The sequence below is a fragment of the Hemitrygon akajei genome, unplaced genomic scaffold (genome assembly GCF_048418815.1).
Source record: "Hemitrygon akajei unplaced genomic scaffold, sHemAka1.3 Scf000083, whole genome shotgun sequence".
NCBI classification, from domain to species: domain Eukaryota; kingdom Metazoa; phylum Chordata; class Chondrichthyes; order Myliobatiformes; family Dasyatidae; genus Hemitrygon; species Hemitrygon akajei.
In genome coordinates this window covers 1,800,986-1,819,508 of record NW_027331969.1, presented here as the reverse complement: position 1 = coordinate 1,819,508, position 18,523 = coordinate 1,800,986, and the positions used below count along the sequence as shown (strand labels likewise).

The following is an 18,523-nucleotide window of genomic DNA, read 5'->3' as shown; positions in this document are numbered from 1 at the left end:
GGACACGTGCTGCAGGTGTAAGGGAGAACAGGGCCTCATTAGTCCTTTCTTGCACTGTTAGTTTATTTTGTAATTTAGTGTAATACTCCCCAATGCCATTAGGCTTTACAATTCAACTGCCAGGACTTAAGAACTTTTTTTAAAGCTATTATTAATGCTTTTTGAGTTAGTGATTTAGATGCATATCATATTATTACTGAGTTAAGTATTGTATGTAATGAGTTTTTGCTACAACAAGTGTATGGGACATTGGAAAAAATGTTGAATTTCCCCATGGGGATGAATAAAGTATCTATCTATCTATCTATCATTTTCCTGACTGCTGCTGTAAAAAGCAAATGTTATTAGACGTTAATGTTAAACATGACTCAGAATGTTTAAAGGAGTTATGTGCTGCAGGTTTATTGGACAGCCGGTGTTTATCCCTTGGGTGAAAAGTCTAATACCAGAGGGCATGTATTCATGGTGAAAGGGGGAGCACTACCTCGTTAGTCCTTTTCTGAACAATTTATTCTGTAATTTAGTGTAATTTATTCTGTAATTTAGTGTAATTTCCTGACAGCTGCTGTAAAAAGAACAACTTACATAAGAGAGTGATGTTAAAGCTGACTCAGAATGTTTAAAGGAGATGTACGTTGCAAGTTATTTTCTCATACTCATAGTGGTGATTGACTGGACTGAATACCAGGGGTAGAGGTGGAGGCAGATGCAATGGGGGCTATCGGATGCCATCTCAATGTGTGGAGAATGGAGGGATGTGGACCTTGCATAGACTGAAGGGATTGGTTTAGTAAGGCAGGAAATGACCAGTTCAATTGGTTCAGAAGAACACAGTGAGCAGAAGGGACTGTTCCCTGCTGCATTGTTCTATGTTTTGGAGATCACATTTGGAATACTGTGTGCATCTATGGACAGCCGCCACAGAAAGGACGTGATTAATTGAGAAAGGCAGGACTAGCCGGGACTCAAGGACTAGAGTCAGAAGGAAATTGGATAGTGACTGTGTACTGATCCCAGAACTGAATGTGACAGATTCCCCCCTCCGCCACCACAGGCCCCATTGTTATGATGCCATTGTAGGGTAATGTAAAGGGTGATAAATGACATAAATTGTTCTTAATAGAAACTGCTACACATAAAGCACAAAAAACATGCTTTACTAGAACTAGAACTCCCGTCGGGCACCGCGTTCAATCGGCGGCAACTGCCGAACAACATGGATAATAAGCAGATATGGAAGCACCATATCAGTAAAATAATTGATAACTGTAAAGGAGCATTAAATATCTCCAGATATTTATGTGGGTATTCTTCAGGTGCAACACGGAAATATTTGTTGACCGTTTGTATTTGTTTAGTTCGATCTGTACTTGATTATGACTGAATCAGCTTCATCTTCAAATTTAACATCTCTTGGTGTGCTACAAGCACAGGCTTTCAGATTGTGCTGTGGTGCAGTTAGGTCGCCCCCTTCTTCGGCTTTACTGGTTGAAATGGGACAATTGTTCTTACAATTACAGAGGTCGAAGTTGATGCTAACATTCCTTTATTAATTGGAGGAGACAAAGAAATGTTAAAGGTGTGTTGGAGGTCTGTTGTGAACATCGCTCAAAGCGTGTTTTAAATTTGGGTTCTTATCATGCTGGGAATACGGGTGCATTGGATTATGCAATATGGATTATGAAATATGCAAGATATTTCTCGCTAGCTCCACTTTTTTTCAATTGTCGTTAGGATACACGATTTAATAAATTCTAAGGATTCTGTGCTGCCTGAGATTCTGTTTGCTCAGCAGTATATTAATGGAAATTATTATCATATGTTAACCATTTTTACACATGGATCAAAAAGTAACTTAATAGGAAATGCTGTTGTGGCTCATTTTTCTGCCTCAGTTGCAGGTAACAGCAAAGAAATAACTTACCAGTCAGTATTCGGTATCTGAAGCAGAATTGTTTGCCATTTTTAGATCTTTACGAGATCTAGGCCTCATATGGAGCCAGTGATCATTAATGGAGAATGTGTGGAGCAGGTTAAGACCTACAAGTATCTGGGAGTACAGTTAGACGAGAAGCTAGACTGGACTGCCAACACAGATGCCTTGTGCAGGAAGGCACAGAGTCGACTGTACTTCCTAAGAAGGTTGGCGTCATTCAATGTCTGTAGTGAGATGCTGAAGATGTTCTATAGGTCAGTTGTGGAGAGCGCCCTCTTCTTTCTGGTGGCGTGTTGGGGAGGAAGCATTAAGAAGAGGGACGCCTCACGTCTTAATAAGCTGGTAAGGAAGGCGGGCTCTGTCGTGGGCAAAGTACTGGAGAGTTTAACATCGGTAGCTGAGCGAAGGGCGCTGAGTAGGCTACGGTCAATTATGGATAACTCTGAACATCCTCTACATAGCACCATCCAGAGACAGAGAAGCAGTTTCAGCGACAGGTTACTATCGATGAAATGCTCCTCAGACAGGATGAAGAGGTCAATACTCCCCAGTGCCATTAGGCTTTACAATTCTACCGCCAGGACTTAAGAACTTTTTAAAAGCTATTATTAATGCTTTTTGAGATAGTGATTTAGATGCATATCATATTTTTTTTTACTGAGTTAAGTATTGTATGTAATTAGTTTTGCTACAACAAGTGTATGGGACATTGGAAAAAAGTTGAATTTCCCCATGGGGATGAATAAAGTATCTATCTATCTATCTATCTATCTATCTATCTATCTATCTATCTATCTATCTATCTATCATTTTAGGTTTACAGTGGGTGGAGAAAATTTGTCCTTACAAACTTGTAATTGGCTCAGATTCCTTTTCGGTTTTTATGAGCCTTAAAACAGGTCATTCTAGCAGTAGGTCAGATTGACTGTTGGAAACTCATCAAACACTATTTCATATTGAATGTTTGGTTTATATGTCTGCACCTTATGGGCCCTGCACATCGCGCTGTTGAGGGAAATGATGGGGTTGACTGTTTAGCAACAAAATATGTTAAAAATCAGCTGTGGGTATAAACATACCACTTAACAAGTCAGTAAGATTTTGTAACTTGTAAGATAATGGACAATGGCAGAGACCTTTGCAGAATACATAACCCTATTGGGACAATAGAAGAAGGGGTTAAAACAAGGAACGGACACGGAATTGCCTATCCTCTGCATAATTACGCTTTATGTCGTGTTGGAAAACATCATTCTGCGACGTGTTTGTTTTGTAATAATGAAACGGTTACACACATACTATTTCAGTGTGCAGCAATTAAGGTCGAAATAAATAAAATACAGACTTCTTTACAAACTTCGGGCGTTGATAGTTTTAACGTAAACACTTTATTAAGTTATGGGAGTGACGTTAAGTTAACTCACATAATTGAGCTGGAAGAGCCATGTATTAGGGGTAATGTCACAATTGTATCGTGGGACATCAATATGCAGGGGGATTGGGAAAATCAGGTTGGTGTCGGATCACAAGAGAGGGAAATTCTTGAATGCTTACGAGACGGCTTTTTAGGACAGCTTGTATTTGGGCATACTCGGTGAAGGGCTATCTTCGATTGGGTGCTGTGTAATAACCCTGTTCTTATTCGGGAGCTTAATGTAAAGGAACCATTAGGAGATAGTAATCATGATATAATTCAATTCATACTGTAATTTGAGAGGGCGAAGCCTCAGTCACATTTATCTGTCTCTCAATGAAATAAAGGGAATTACAGGGGCATGAGAAACTTGCCTCAGGTGAATTAGAGGAGGATACTGGAGGGGATGACGGTTGAGCAGAAGTGTCTGAAGTATCTGGTAATATTGTACAACGCATAGGATAGACATGTCCCACAGAAGAAGTTCTCAAATGGCAGGGATAGGCATCCGTGGCTGACAAGGGAAGTTAAAGACACTGTGAACCCTAAGGAAATGACTAATAAAGTAGCAAAACTAGGTGGGGTGTTCGATTATTGGCATGCTTTTAAAATCCAACAAAAGGCAACTAAAAGAGCGATAAGAATGGTAAAGATGAAATATGAGGGCAAACCAGCCAATAATATAAAACAGCATACGATTTTTTTCAATTACATAAAGAATGAAAGGGATTTGAGAGTTGATATTTTTCCACTGGAAAATGATGCTTGTGAGGTAGTAATGCGGGCAAAAAAATGGCAGATGAACTTAAAGAATACGTTGAATTAGCCACTGTGGAAATAACAGCAGGAGTGATTGACTTTGCTATTTCAAATGAAAAAGTGGTAGACAGCCTCAAAGGTCTTAAAGTGGACAAGTCACCTGGACCAGATGGACTAGATCGCAGAGTCCCGAGAGAGGCTGCTGAAGAGATAATGGATGCATTGGTAATCACTTGATTCTGGAATGGTCCTGGAGACTGGAAAATGGAAAATTGCACTCTTTAAGACGGGAGGAAGGCAAAAGAAAGGGATTCTAGGCCAGTTAGCCTGACTTCAGTGGTTGGGAAAGTATTGTAGTCTTTGAGTTGTCAAGGTATTTGGAGACTAATGTTGAACTAATTCAATATCAGCTTTGTTTCTGCAAAAGGAAATCGTGCCTGACAAATCCTTTACAGGGCTTTGAGGAAGTGAAAAGGAGCGGTGGATATCATTTACAGAAGGCCTTTGATAAGGCACCACACATGAGGCTACTTTTCACAGAGTTTGTCAACAATTTAGAGACTGGAATTGATGGCTTTCTGGCAAAGTTTGCAGATGGTATGAAGATAGGTGGAGTAGTAGGTGGTGCTGAGGAAGCAATGCGATTGCAGCAGAACTTAGACGAATTGGAAGATTGGTTAAAAAGTGGCAGAATGAATACAGTGCTGGGAAATGTATGATAAAGCATTTTGGTCATAGGAACAATAATGAGGGTTATTATTTAAATAGAGAGAAAATTCAAACATCAGAGGTGCAGGGGGACTCATTAGTCTTCCTGCAAGAGTTGCAGCAGGTTATTTTGCAGATTGAGTATATGGTAAAGAAAGGAAATGCAATGTTGGCATTTCTTTGAAGGGGAATAGAATTTTTAAGAAAGGAGATAATGCATGTGCCTCTGTAAGACACAAGTAAGACCGTACTTGGAGTTTTGTCAACATTTTGAATCCCAAATCTCAGAAGGCGGGGGGGAGGGGTGTTGGCGGTGGTGTTACACTTCGAAACCTATCCAGTCTTCAAAGGACTAGATAGGGTGGATATGGAGAGATTGTTTCGTGTGGTGGGGTATCCAGACTAGAGGGCACAACCGCAAAATTGTAGGGATATATTTTTGAACAGAGACAAGGAGCAATATTTGCAGCCAGAGAATAGTGACCCTGTGAAATGCTCTGTCGCAGACTGTTGGTATATTTAAGGCGGAAGTTTATCATTTCCTGATCGATCCGGACATCAGTCCACAAAGGATATGGCGAGAAGGCAGGTGTATGGGGTTGAGTGGGATCCGGGATCAGACATGATGGAATGGCGAAGCGGAGTCGATGGGCTGAATGGCCTAATTCTGCTCCTATGTCTTATGGTCTTTCCAAGATGCACCTGACTCCCCTTTTCTAGTCAGCCCCAACCCCAATTATCCCATTTAACCATGAAAGAATATCAGGGTGGACTTTAGGACCCGGGGCAGCTCAGGACAACCGCCCGCGGCTGCTGCTGAATTCGCAGTGTTTCTGTTCCGTTGACGGATGCAGTAAACGATTTAAAATTAAATGATCGGTAATTCTCAACTCCTGTTTATTTCACCCTCCACAGATTCACAATCAGTGGGTTTCATCTTCATTCACGAAGAGAGGATAAAGTTTCCCCATGAATTTATTCCCAGTGAAGGTGTGGAGATGGGCCTTCGTCTTCGCGTTGTAAAATGACACTGTCCCGGACTCGTAACTGAGATAAACTCCCACCCTCCCTGGAATGGGACCGGCAGGGAGACGGGATTCAGGGGTGGTGTCAACATTGATCACCTCATAACCCCGCTGGAACACGTCACAATAACGTCTGATGGCCCAGAATCGGGTCTCTAGTCTCAGTCCGACCCCTCCCTTCGATTCCACAGACTCTGCAGCGATTCCCAGCCACATCCACCTCACAGTAATGTCTCCCTGATGTAAATCCCTCTGATCCCAGCACACAAGCTCAGTCTGTGAATCTCTACCCGGTGTCAGGGAGATCCCTTCGGGTCCGGGTGTGTCTCACACTCTTCCGATCCTCAGACATCTCGAGCCACGGACTCGCCGTTTCCACATCCAGGGTGACAGAGGCTGGAGTGGTGGGGAGAAAGCAGAGAGTTAGAGAATCCCCGGGGACTATGGGAACACTCGGGCAGCGCGGTCCCAGGGATCGAGGGGAGACTCGGGCAGCTCTTGTCAACCAACTTGAGCTAGTCTCATTTGCCAGTTATTCCTTTCCACCTTTCTTATCCACGTACCTGCCAAGATCTATTTTTCAACATGTCACTCCACCCAACTCTAGAGTTGATCAAGTTGATCTCTAAACATAGAGATCCCTCTTCGTTGTTCACTGTACCGTGATTGTTAGTGTCATCCACAAACCTACTAACTTTGTCACCTACATTCTCACCCAAATCATTAATATGAATGACAAACAACCGTGACACCAGCACGGACTTCCGCAGGTCACGGGCCTCCAGTCCTCTGTTTAAAATACACTTGGACTGACACTGTAACAGGCAAGACACAGAAGGAGACTGACCTAATGTCGACCATTATGATGAGTATAGGTGGGTAATTAGGTCAGCACAGAGGTGATGGGCCAAAGTGCAAAAATTCTATACTCTACAACGAATGGCTGTGTGACTTTAAATTAACTGTATGACGAGACTCCACAGACTCCCACCACCAGCCATCCCCCCCTACCCAGTTCTTCACTCCTCAGACAGGGGAAACATCCTCATTTAATCCTGCCTGCTGAGCCCTGAAATAATTTTGTGTTTCCCTGAGTTCTCCTCTCGTTCTTCTGAACAGAGAACAGAGAACATGGAACAGTACAGCACAGAAACAGGCCCTTCATTCAACGTTAACATTCATTTGTGAGTGTGAAGTCTGAAATGGGGGAATCAGAATCTGAAACAGGTTTATTATCACCGGAATGTGTCGTGAAGTTTGTTACATTAGCAGCAGCAATTCATAATATCGAAGATAAAAACAAACAAAATTATTATTATTATTATTATTATTATTATTATTATTATTATTATTATTATTATTATTATTATTATTATTATTATTATTATTATTATTATTATTATTATAACAATAATAAGTAATTTTATAGTATAGGTGCTATATATTGAATAGATTAAATATATAAATATTTTTTTTAAAGTGAAGTAGTGTCCAAGGGTTCAATGTCCATTTAGGAAGAGGAGAAGAAGCTGTTCCTGAATCGCTGAGTCTGTGCCTTCGGTCTTTTGTACTTTCTACCTGATGGTAACAGTGAGACCAGGCCATGTCCTGGGTGATGGAGGTTAATAATGGACGCTGCCTTTCTGAGACACCACTCCTTGAAGATGTCCTGGGTACTTTGTCGGCTCGTACCGAAGTGCAGTTTTCTGCAGCTTCTTCGGTCCTGTGCACCAGCCCTTCCCATGAGGAGAGAGGGGCGTTGAAGCGTCCCGGTGTTAACTTAGCTTGTTCGTGAGGCTGTGGCCAGGCATAGTCGGGACTCGTATCGGCTTAGTTGGGTTGTAGGCCCTTGGCCTTTAGGATTAGGTTTAAGGGTAAGTTTAGGGATGTATAAATGGGGCTGGAGGAAAGAGCGTTATGGAGTTCAGTGTCGGGAGATATGTGAAGTTCTAGCAGATGGGGTCGTCCAGCCATTTTAATCTGGCCCAAGCCTTCCATTAACTTTGTCTATTCAACACCTGGCTTCATTAACCTGAGTGCACTGCACTGGGCTAGGTATTATGGGATTTGCACGGGGAGTGAATGCTGTGATGATACGAGTGGGAAGATCATCCCTCTTGTGCTTCTTGATCACGCCACTCGGAATTCCCTATCATGCAACGCTGTCATTTTGCTCTGGCCCACGTCTTCTTTAAATTGAACCAACACTAGCCTTTATTGGGATGTTCTTTAGCCTTACACAGATTTTAAAAATTATGCTTATGAATATGCTAAACTGATGAGATTACGAATTATGATTGATATGGGGTGCTGTTCAATTGTAGGGAATGAGTCCTGAGGTATAGTTTAGGGTTTATAGGATCTGTAGGAGCGGAGTAGGTGTGAGGTGTAGACGTAGGGTTGTGAGATGGAGTTGCAGGCCTCCCCATGGAGAAAGAAGAGAGGTTGGGACATGGTGTCAATATTTTCGTTTGTGTGGCCATGGTTAGTGGGGGAGTAGTCCTGTTAGTTGGGATGTGTGGGCCCTTGGATGTTAGGATTAAGCTGATGAGTAGGGTTGGGCGATGTTTATGTAGGTGGGTGGGGTTGTGCAGCCACATGAAAATGTCCGATATCTTTCATTAACCTGGTTCAACACCACTTGGCTTATTTAACTGGATGTGCGCTGGGACACCTCATCAGTCATGTAACCTGCGGTCTTTGTTAATCACTAAACACCCTTGGACGGGCGACCCAGGCAGAACTGATCGAACCCGGCTTACGTTACTCCCGTACACCAAGATAATGAAAACCATGTCAGTTCGAAGCTTCCCATATCTTAGACCTCTTTATGTGGTATTATTTTACCATATGGGGAGTGGAACGTTTTGAGGCCTAGTTTTGAAGCTTCATCTCAAAGTGATCTTTATTTTGCTTCGGGTGGGTGGGATCGCATGGGTTAAATTAACCGGGTTTGCTGGCGATTCATCACCTCTCCACCCTGTCACTTTGAGTTCAGTGGTGACTGGTTTTCTGTGCTCCCAAATTTGGTTTGACTTACTGGTTCCCCGTCGTTTCGTGGGGAAAAGAGGAGTGATAAGTCTTTTTCATTGATGTTTCGTGAGCCGGGAGATGAGAAGCGTGGCTCTGTTTGGCTTGATTGTAATTATGCTGCCAGTGGGAAAATCATCACTCTTGTGGTTCTTGTTCTCTTCTGTCGAGATACAGTATCAAGCAAACCTGCCACTTGGCTCTGGCCCACGTATTAGAGTCAGATCAGATTGGGATTTAGGGACGGGGGTGGGTATTTACAGCTCAGGTTATGATTTAGAGTCAGAGATGTGGAGTGCTTCAGGTCTCCACATTTAGCTCTCGGGGGGAGGGATGTGGCAGGTTAGAGGTCAGATTGTGTCTAGGGTGTGGGATGTGGGATGTCAATGGTCATATTAGCGTTTTGAGACACGGCTTTGGTGGGATGGAGGTCAAGGTTAGGGTTTAGAGGCAGGAATGTGGGATATTAGAGGTCAGATTAGATGAGGGGTTAGGTTCAGTGATGTGGGGTGTTCGAGGTCAGGTTAAAGTTCGGGGAGACTGATGAGAGCATTTAGAGTTCAAGTCAGGATTTTGGGAAAGATATATTGGGATTTAGTGTTCATATTATGGTAAGTAGCAGGGATGCGAAGATGTGACAGTCCATTTTTACGTTTGGGAACAGGGAGCTGGGGAGCAGAGAACAGGCTGAGGTTATGGAGAGGTAGAGCAAATTATAGTTTAGGGATGTGGGCTATTAGAGTTCAAATTAGATTATGCTTAGGGACAGGAGTGTGGCAAATTAGAGTGCAGATTCTGATTGAGGGGCTGGGAAGTGATGTTGTCAGAGGTCAGATTTGTGTTTGGGGGCAGTGTATGGGGGTTAGCAGTGAGTGTAGGATTAGTGGCAGGCTTGCGAAGGGGTAAACGATCAGGCTGGGGAAAATGACGATGTGTGTGAGTTAGAGATCAGATTAGAGTAGTGTGACAGGTCTGTGTGTGGTGAGAGGTCAGTATGTGGTTCAGAAACAGCTGTGTCGGTGGGGTTTGATGTCAGATTACAGTTTAGGGACCGATATATGTGAAGTTAGAATTCTGATTATGACTTACGGTCAGGGAGGCAGGATGTTAGAGATGAAATTTAACATTTAGGGAGAGTGATGTGGGGAGCTGTAGGCCAGATTAGAGTTTGGGGACAGAAGATTTGCCTTAACCGTTTTCCATAAATGATGCCTGATCTGCAAAGATTCTCCAGCATTTCGTGCGTGGCCTATCTGACCCTCTGGTAATTTTAACCGTTTCTATTTGGTTGCTCCTCATTCTCCTAAATTCCAAGCCTGTCCAGCCTCTCCCGATAACACTGGTCAGCTTGTCCTGACAACGTCCGGGTGAACCTTTTCTGCATTCTCTCTCATTCTCCCTCTCTATCCCGTATATATATATATATATATACACACACACACACACACACACACACACACACACACACACACACACACACACACACACACACACACACACACACACACACACACACACACACACACACACACACACACACACTTTCTCGCTGTCCTTCTCCCAGTCTCCCCTTTCACAGGCCCCACGCATGCAGCTCACTCAACCAATCTTTAACGTCTCTCCTTTGGTAGACTTTCCTATCTCCCTCCATTCTCTTGCGGACCACACCACTGCTGCTTCCAATATTCCTGTCAATTGGACAACCGCCTAGGAATAACGGGTTGAAGACTATATGAAGATATAGATCCCGGAGTGGACACAGTGAAGCTGCATCTAGGTTGTGCTCAAGACAGGACTTTATTAATGAACTGAAGCACCGAGGTGATCGGGTATTTCACCGCGCTGATCACCTGCTCCCTGAATTTCGACTGAGTCACCGCGTAAATAAATGTGTTCGTGCAGCAGCTGAAATTCCTCAACAAAGCCCCGACCTCATGAAATATCCATTCGGAATCATTGAAATTGAAGCCAATTCCTCGGACCTGATAATATATGAAATTCACAACACAGGTCATCCACAGTAGGATGAAATTGCCGGAGAGGGTGAAGAGTAAAACCACAGACCTCCTTCTGCTCTCCAACTCCGGGTCACTGCGGTTCTCCCACTTGCTCTGACCCTTCAGCCCCTTACGGACCCGACTGGCCATTAAAATGTGGCTGACTGTCAGAGCGTTGAGGAGCAGGATCCCAACGAAAGGGAGGAACGGAAGCAAAACCGTATCGAGCCAAGCATATCCCAGCCACCCAGCGTCTGTGAAATAATTGTCCTTTATATCACAGAACCACGGTACATCGTCGATTATCACTCTGGGTTCGCAGAGGAAGTATCGAGGAACGTTTATCAGACAGGACAGTACGCCGGTTGTTGTTAGAACCACAGCCGTAGTTGTTCCGCTGCAATATTTTGTTTTCAGCTTCTGGCAACAAATAGCAACAAACCGATCGAAGGTGAAAGTGACGGTGAACCAGACAGAACAGTACATGACAACGAACCTCAGCCCCTCGATAGCACTGCACACGGGCGTAATGTACAGATACTTCCACATCGTGTAATCGAGTTTTATTCGAAACAAAATAACTTCCAAGATAACGGTCAGTAGATCTGCCGCTGACATGGCGATCAAGTAGCGAGTGGTGCAGGTAGAGAGGCCGCACTTTCCCCGGGACAGGATCACAATCGCCACTATATTCACTGCAGAGTGAAAGAGGGGGAAGAGTGCAGATTGAAGAGGGAAGTTTGAAGAGGGAAGAGAGAAGAGGGAAATGGGAAGAGGGAATGACTGAACACATAATCTGGTAATTCACACAGCATCAGCTTTCAGCGGGACTGCGAAACCGGGTGCTGCACGACCTTCCTCAGTGTGGAGATAAGACATTGTGTGGCTCATCATGGGGGTTAACAACGAGCTGCATGACCGTCAAGCATCGGTGCTGATCCCGATTCCGGTCCTTGTTGGGGCCGATTTCAATGATTTAACCCTGCCCGACCAACCCTCTAGAAACCTGGCATTTGATTGGTCTGAGGAGAGATCCGGCGAGAAACAACGCACACAAAGCACTAGAGGTACTCAGCAGCTCGAGAAGCATTTCTGGAATTGAACAAACACTGAACTTGCCGGACGAGACCGTTCTTCATCAGGAAGCGATATCCCCGTTACCGCCGGATATCAGAGGGAAAGCAGGAACAACTTAGTAACTAGAGGCTGGGTGGCTCTAATAATACATTAATTGTACAGGGCAGGGCAATTCGATAACACCCGTCAGCAGGTCCGTGAAAACTGTCTCCAGTGATCAGGCCGAATTATTGACCAACATGTAGTGGAATATAACTGTGCGAGACACCACAGGGAGACGGAAAACACAGGACCAGGTGTTCAGTCTGTTCAATAACTCAGAATGGGGGTCCAAGCCTTCAGGAGTTGAGTGTACAAACACGTATCATCTCTGGGAGGGAAGTCACATGCTTCTTCATAAGCCATCATGAAGGGGACCAGGATGGCAATGCTTGGTTGTTGGTAGGTAGGGGTTAATACTTGACTTTCAAGAGCACTTGTGAGTTATGTTCCGGCTGGACTAAGTCCTTAAACTGCTGGAGAACAGTGCAGAAAGAACAGATGCTGTTTTCCCCCGGAAGCGATTAGTTTTTAGTTCCAAAAGCTCCTGCCACGTTTTGTCACCCCGCAACCTTATCCATCAATCTCTTTGAATTCTGGAGGACAGCGTGTGTATAAACGTCTCTGTCCAGCAGACTTCATCGTGATCATCGTGTCTCCAATGCTGGAGGACAGCATGTGTATAAACGTCTCTGTCCAGCAGACTTCATCGTGATCATCGTGTCTCCAATGCTGGAGGACAGCATGTGTATAAACGTCTCTGTCCAGCAGACTTCATCGTGATCATCGTGTCTCCAATGCTGGAGGACAGCATGTGTATAAACGTCTCTGTCCAGCAGACTTCATCGTGATCATCGTGTCTCTAATGCTGGAGGACAGCATGTGTATAAACGTCTCTGTCCAGCAGACTTCATCGTGATCATCGTGTCTCTAATGCTGGAGGACAGCATGTGTATAAACGTCTCTGTCCAGCAGACTTCATCGTGATCATCGTGTCTCTAATGCTGGAGGACAGCATGTGTATAAACGTCTCTGTCCAGCAGACTTCATCGTGATCATCGTGTCTCTAATGCTGGAGGACAGCATGTGTATAAACGTCTCTGTCCAGCAGACTTCATCATGATCATCGTGTCTCCAATATTTCTACTATTTGTAAATGTTTCTTCATTGTGCATATGATATTTTTGTGTTCTGCCGCTGAGCAGCAGTGAACCATCTGACTGGCCTATCAGAGTTCTCTTTGGGAACTAGTTGACTTGATCAGCATTTCTGATCTGGCTGTTGTTCACGATTGCACTTAATAAATAAAAATGAAATAGTGAACTTCAAAATGTAAAATACTTCCAATCTGATCTTCAGGCCTTTCCCCAGCATCGGTCCAAATCTGGACAAAGTCCCATTTAAGCTCTTCCAGTCACACCTTCCCGGAGAGTTGACAGTCCCTAGTATTGGTACTACTCTAGAAAAGGTGTCATTAAAGGAAGAACGACATTCAAGTCGATCTTGTGAGTTCGAGGAGATCCAGGTTGCGTTTCGCATGTCAGTAAATATGAAATGTCAGAATGTTCAATTGACAGCATCGCTATCTCCGACGGAAAGTTGTCCAATGATGGTCAATCTGGAAGCTGGTAAAACGACCATAAACAGGTTCCCACCGGTTAACACACGGAAATACCAAACATGAACTGCTCCGCTCACTCACCAGGAACTCCAATGATGGCAATGAGCACGTACAGCATTTTCTCTACACTGACAAACCTATCCAACTTGCAGACATTTTCTCAGTCCAGTGATCTGTCTCCCTCTGCTACAGGCGATCTCTCGGAAGGGAATGTCGAGGCAGCATGTGCCTGAGGATTTTAATACCTTTTCGTGATTGCACGGGGACAGGTTTTAATATATTTCAAATTAAAGGTTTCTAGATTATTTACAAACCAATTCCAGCAGGTCCAATTCCCGCGGTGACTGATTGTGATTAATTTTTTGATTTAACTTTTAGACCATTTGTGGGAGCTAGTTTGTCCCAACAAAGGTGCCTGAACCTTCCGAGGTTATCTCATCAATTAAATGTGCTTCCACTGTAAATATGTACTTCAAATGAACCACTTGTCAGGCAGAGAATATTGAAGTAATTATGCCATTGCAGCTTGTGAAATTGTATTGGATCACCTGCTGTTACCGTTCTCCACGAGAGTATAAAGGCGTGATTCAGTTTGTGTTTGCGGACTCTATCAAGAGGGCATCCAAGAACATGTCTGTTTGTAATGATGAATAAATACTTTCATATCGTGTGTGTGTGTGTGTGTGTGTGTGTGTGTGTGTGTGTGTGTGTGTGTGTGTGTGTGTGTGTGTGTGTCTGTGTGTCTGTGTGTGTGTGTGTGTGTGTGTGTGTGTGTGTGTGTGTGTGTGTGTGTGTGTGTGTGTGTGAGTGTGTAGTGTTTATTTGTGTGAGCCTGTGGGTGTGTTGGTGTTAATGCTCTTTTACATTGATCAATTACTTTACAGACATTGTGCTTTCATGTCATATCATTATCCATCCACATGGCTCAGAATATTATCACCGACACTTCTTCATGAGTTTGAGCAGATCATTTCAAATGAAGTGCGGGTCTATTAATCCTATTTGTAAAACACACAACTTGTGACAGCTTAAGTCCCGATCTAGTTCGACCTTATTATTCGCTAATTACACCCTGCGTGTCGTAACATTTAAATTTCACCCTCTAATCCAGAAAGCTCCTTCATCTGCAGATAGTGATTCACCCACGCCAGTACCTACCTCAGAGAAAATACAATTAATCAGAATATTAAACAATCACTCTCTTGTTGGGTCCCATTCTCGATCTCATAGAAACCAGATATAACTTTCCAATCAATCCCTTGTGGCGGAGGAGAGACAGACGTTTTGTTTCGAAACATAGAAACACAGAAAACCTACAGCACAATACAGGTCCTTCGGCCCACAAAGTTGTGCCGAACATGTCCCTACCTTAGAAATTACTAGGCTTGCCACAGACCTCTATCTGTCTAAGATCCATGTACCTATCTAAAAGTTTCTTGAAAGACCCTATCGTAACCGCCTCCACCACCGTTGCCGGCACCCATTCCACGTATTCACCACTCTCTAAGTAAAAGAAAACTTAACCCTGACATATCAGTACCTACTGTCTAGCACCTTAAACCTGTGTCCTCTTGTGCGAACCATTTCAGCCCTTGGAAAAAGCCTCTGACCATCCACACGATCAATGCCTCTCATCATCTTAGTCACCTCTATCAGATCACCCCTCATGCTCCGTTGCTCTAAGAAGCAAAGGCCGATTTCACTCAACGTTCCGTTTATCATTGAATATGAAAACTCATCAGCTCGTCGAATTGACAGGACTGACATTTCTGACGGATATTTATACGGTGTTCATCAAGTTGGAAGCTTGTGAAACGAACATAATCAGCTGCATAGAGGTAAACACACGGAAATTCCAAACATGAAGTCTGCACACTCACCAGGAACTCCAATGGCGACAATAAACATGTACAATATTTTCTGCACACTCCTGTAACTCGCCAAAATTGAAGACATTTTTTCTGCCCAGTTCTTCGTCCCCCTGTGCTACAGGCGATCTCACGGAATGAAATATTACGGCAGCATAATCCTGGGGTTTTTAATATCATTTAGTGACTCCACAGGGACAGGTTTCAACAGATTTCGAAATAAAGATGTTTAAATTATTTACAAACCCATTACGTCAGGCAGTGTAATCCCCACCATGACAGACTGTGATTAATTTAGTGAAACTGCTGAGAATGGAAAATCCGATGGTACTGAGCCGTGTAAATTGGGAGTGGCATTCTCCCAGCAAGGGAGGCATTGTTGAAAGCACCATCAGACCCAGCACATCACCTCTTGTTCGTGTCGGTGTGGCTGTCGTCCATCCGGTGAGGAATTCGGACCAGCAGATCCACTGGGAGTAAAACGACAGCTCCACTCTGATTCAGCACCAGTTCCCATCGCACGTCACCTGAAAGCAACCGTAAACACCAGCAAATCTGCAGATGCTGGAAACCAAATCAACACACGCATTTCAATTCTACTTCCCACTCCCATCCCGACACGTCAGTCCATGGCCTCCTCAACTGCGCAATGAGGCCACACTCAGGTTGGAGGAGCAACACCTCATGTTCCGTCCGGGTTGGTACCAACCTGATGGCATGAACATTGATCAGTTGAACTTCCGGTAATGCGTACTCTGCCCCATTCACCATTCCCTCATTCCCGTATCTCTCTCTTGTCTTATCTCCTTACCTGCCCATCAACCCCCTCTGGTTCTCCTTTCTTCCACGATGCTCCATCTTGTCCTATCAGATTTCTCTTTCTCCAGTCATTTATCTCTTTCACGAATGAACTTCCCGGCTCTTAACTTCACCCCTGCCTCACTCCCGCTTTCACCTGTCTCCAACCACATTGTGAGTCTTATTCACTCTCCCACCTCACCCGCACTTTGTCTCTGAATTCTCATTTTTGTTCAAGTCCTGCTCGTTTTGGCCCGACACGCCGAGAATGATCTCTTCCACATAGACTACCTGGCCTGCGGAGTGAGTTCCTCCAGTATGTTGTGCGTGTTGCTTTGAATATAATCTCGTCTCTCTTTCATGATTATCATCCCTCCTTCCGAACCATCCAGAAGGTAGCCGAGGTACTTCGTCCTGGCTCAAAAGCATGTCTACGTCCATCATCTTGGAAATAAAAGTTTGCCATGAGAAAAGGAACGCGGCTGCATTCTATTTGACTTACTTCTACATGGAACAGCGAAAGGTCAAGCACAGGACCAGACCCTTCGGGCCGCACTGTCTGTGCCAACCATGACGCCACACTAAACGGATCCTAACTACTGTACATGATCCGTTTAGCTACATTCCCTACCTGTCCGCGTGTTAGCGCTCACAACAGTAACCGTGGGCATTTCCGTCCTCTCTTCCCAGATGCTTTCAATCATTTGTGTTAAATTATTTGCCTCAGAAAAGGTGTCTGGACCTTTGGAGCTGCCGTATGAAATACAGGTGCTTCCACTGTGTATACCGACACCAGTCGGCAGGTCCATCTAACTGGACGGCCAAGAAGGTGTAATTTGCAACGTGGATGATTTGGGACAGGCTGTATTCTGGAAAAGTGTACTCGGAAGGGTTCAGCAGTGAAATGTTAAGGGCACAAAGCTTGCATGTCCCTGTCAGAATAGAAGGTAAACATAACAGATGTAATAAGGGATACTTAAGAGATATTGCGATCCTGCTTAAGGAGATCAAAGGAGATGCATAAGCAGGTGGGAGCAAATGAGGTGCTTACGAAATAAAAGCGAACAGATGGAGTATAAGAAATGAAACAGAAGTTCAGAAATTAATCCAGAGAGTTAAAAGAAGGCAGTATGTTGCCCTGGCAAGGGGAAGGGCTTGTACCGGTACAGGTAGATGTGCTTTGTGGTGGGAGGGCTTTACCCGTGAGGTACCGGGCAGAATCTGTTGTGGAAGTTCTCGGAAATGATTCCAGCTTTGAACGGCTTGTCAGATGAAGAACGTTTGTCGGCTCTGGGTCTGTGTTCATCGGCATTCAGAAGAAATAGGGGTGAAAACTGTCGAATGGTGAAAGGCCTGGATAGAGTGGATGCAGAGAGGATATTTTGTGCTGGGGGACTCCAGATGAGATTCACCACGATTGTTGCGGACCCCAGTACATAACTTTGAGAGAGTGGCCACATAGGGTGAGGGGATGGTAAAGGCGATGTCGGCCCAGCTAATCTTTAGTTTCCGAAACACTGAGTTCCAGTATCAAAGGCTCAAAGTTTCAGATGTCCAATTTAATGTCACAGAAATGTATACAATATACATCCTGAAATGCTTTTTCTTCCCAACCATCCACGAAAACGGAGAAGTGTCCCAAAGAATGAACGACAGTAAAATATTAGATTATGAGGACACTCAGTCCTCGCTTGCTGTCATTTAGAAATGCATGCATTAAGAAATGATACAATGTCCCTCCAGAGTGATATCACAAAATTAAAAAAGGACAAACCAAGATCCACACTGACAAAACCACATCATTATAGCACATAGTTACAGCAGTGCAAAGCAATACCGTAATTCGATAGACGCAGACCATGGACGCGGTTAAAAAAAGTCCCAAGTCCCGATCGACTCCAATAGTCCCGATATCAGGCAGCAAACGAGAGAAACTCTCCCTGCCGTAAACCTTCAGGCACTGGCAATTAACGGCTCGGAAGCATCCGACGACAGCAGACTCTGAGACCGTCCGAAAACTTCGAGCCTCCGACCAGCCCCTCCGATACAGCCTCCCGGGCGCCATCCTCTGACGAGCGCCTTCGACCTCGTCCCGGCCGCCGAAACAAGCAAAGCCGAGGTCTCGGAGGCCTTCTCCTCCGGAGATTCCGGACCGCACAGTAGCAGCGGCAGCGAAACGGGCATTTCAGAAGTTTCTCCAGATGTTCCTCCACGCCCTCACGTCTGCCTCCATCGAATCGGGATTGTGCAC

General features: G+C 44.4%; 1 protein-coding gene across 1 annotated transcript in view; it reads left to right on the top strand.

Moving 5' to 3' along the window:
• LOC140722679 (uncharacterized) overlaps positions 1 to 18,523 on the top strand; it is a 66,081-nt gene that overhangs the window by 32,981 nt on the left and 14,577 nt on the right. Inside the window, exon 5 of the mRNA XM_073037384.1 lies at positions 1,124 to 1,250. Coding sequence (XP_072893485.1) covers positions 1,124 to 1,250 — 127 coding nt within the window. The remainder of the gene's footprint in view (positions 1 to 1,123; positions 1,251 to 18,523) is intronic.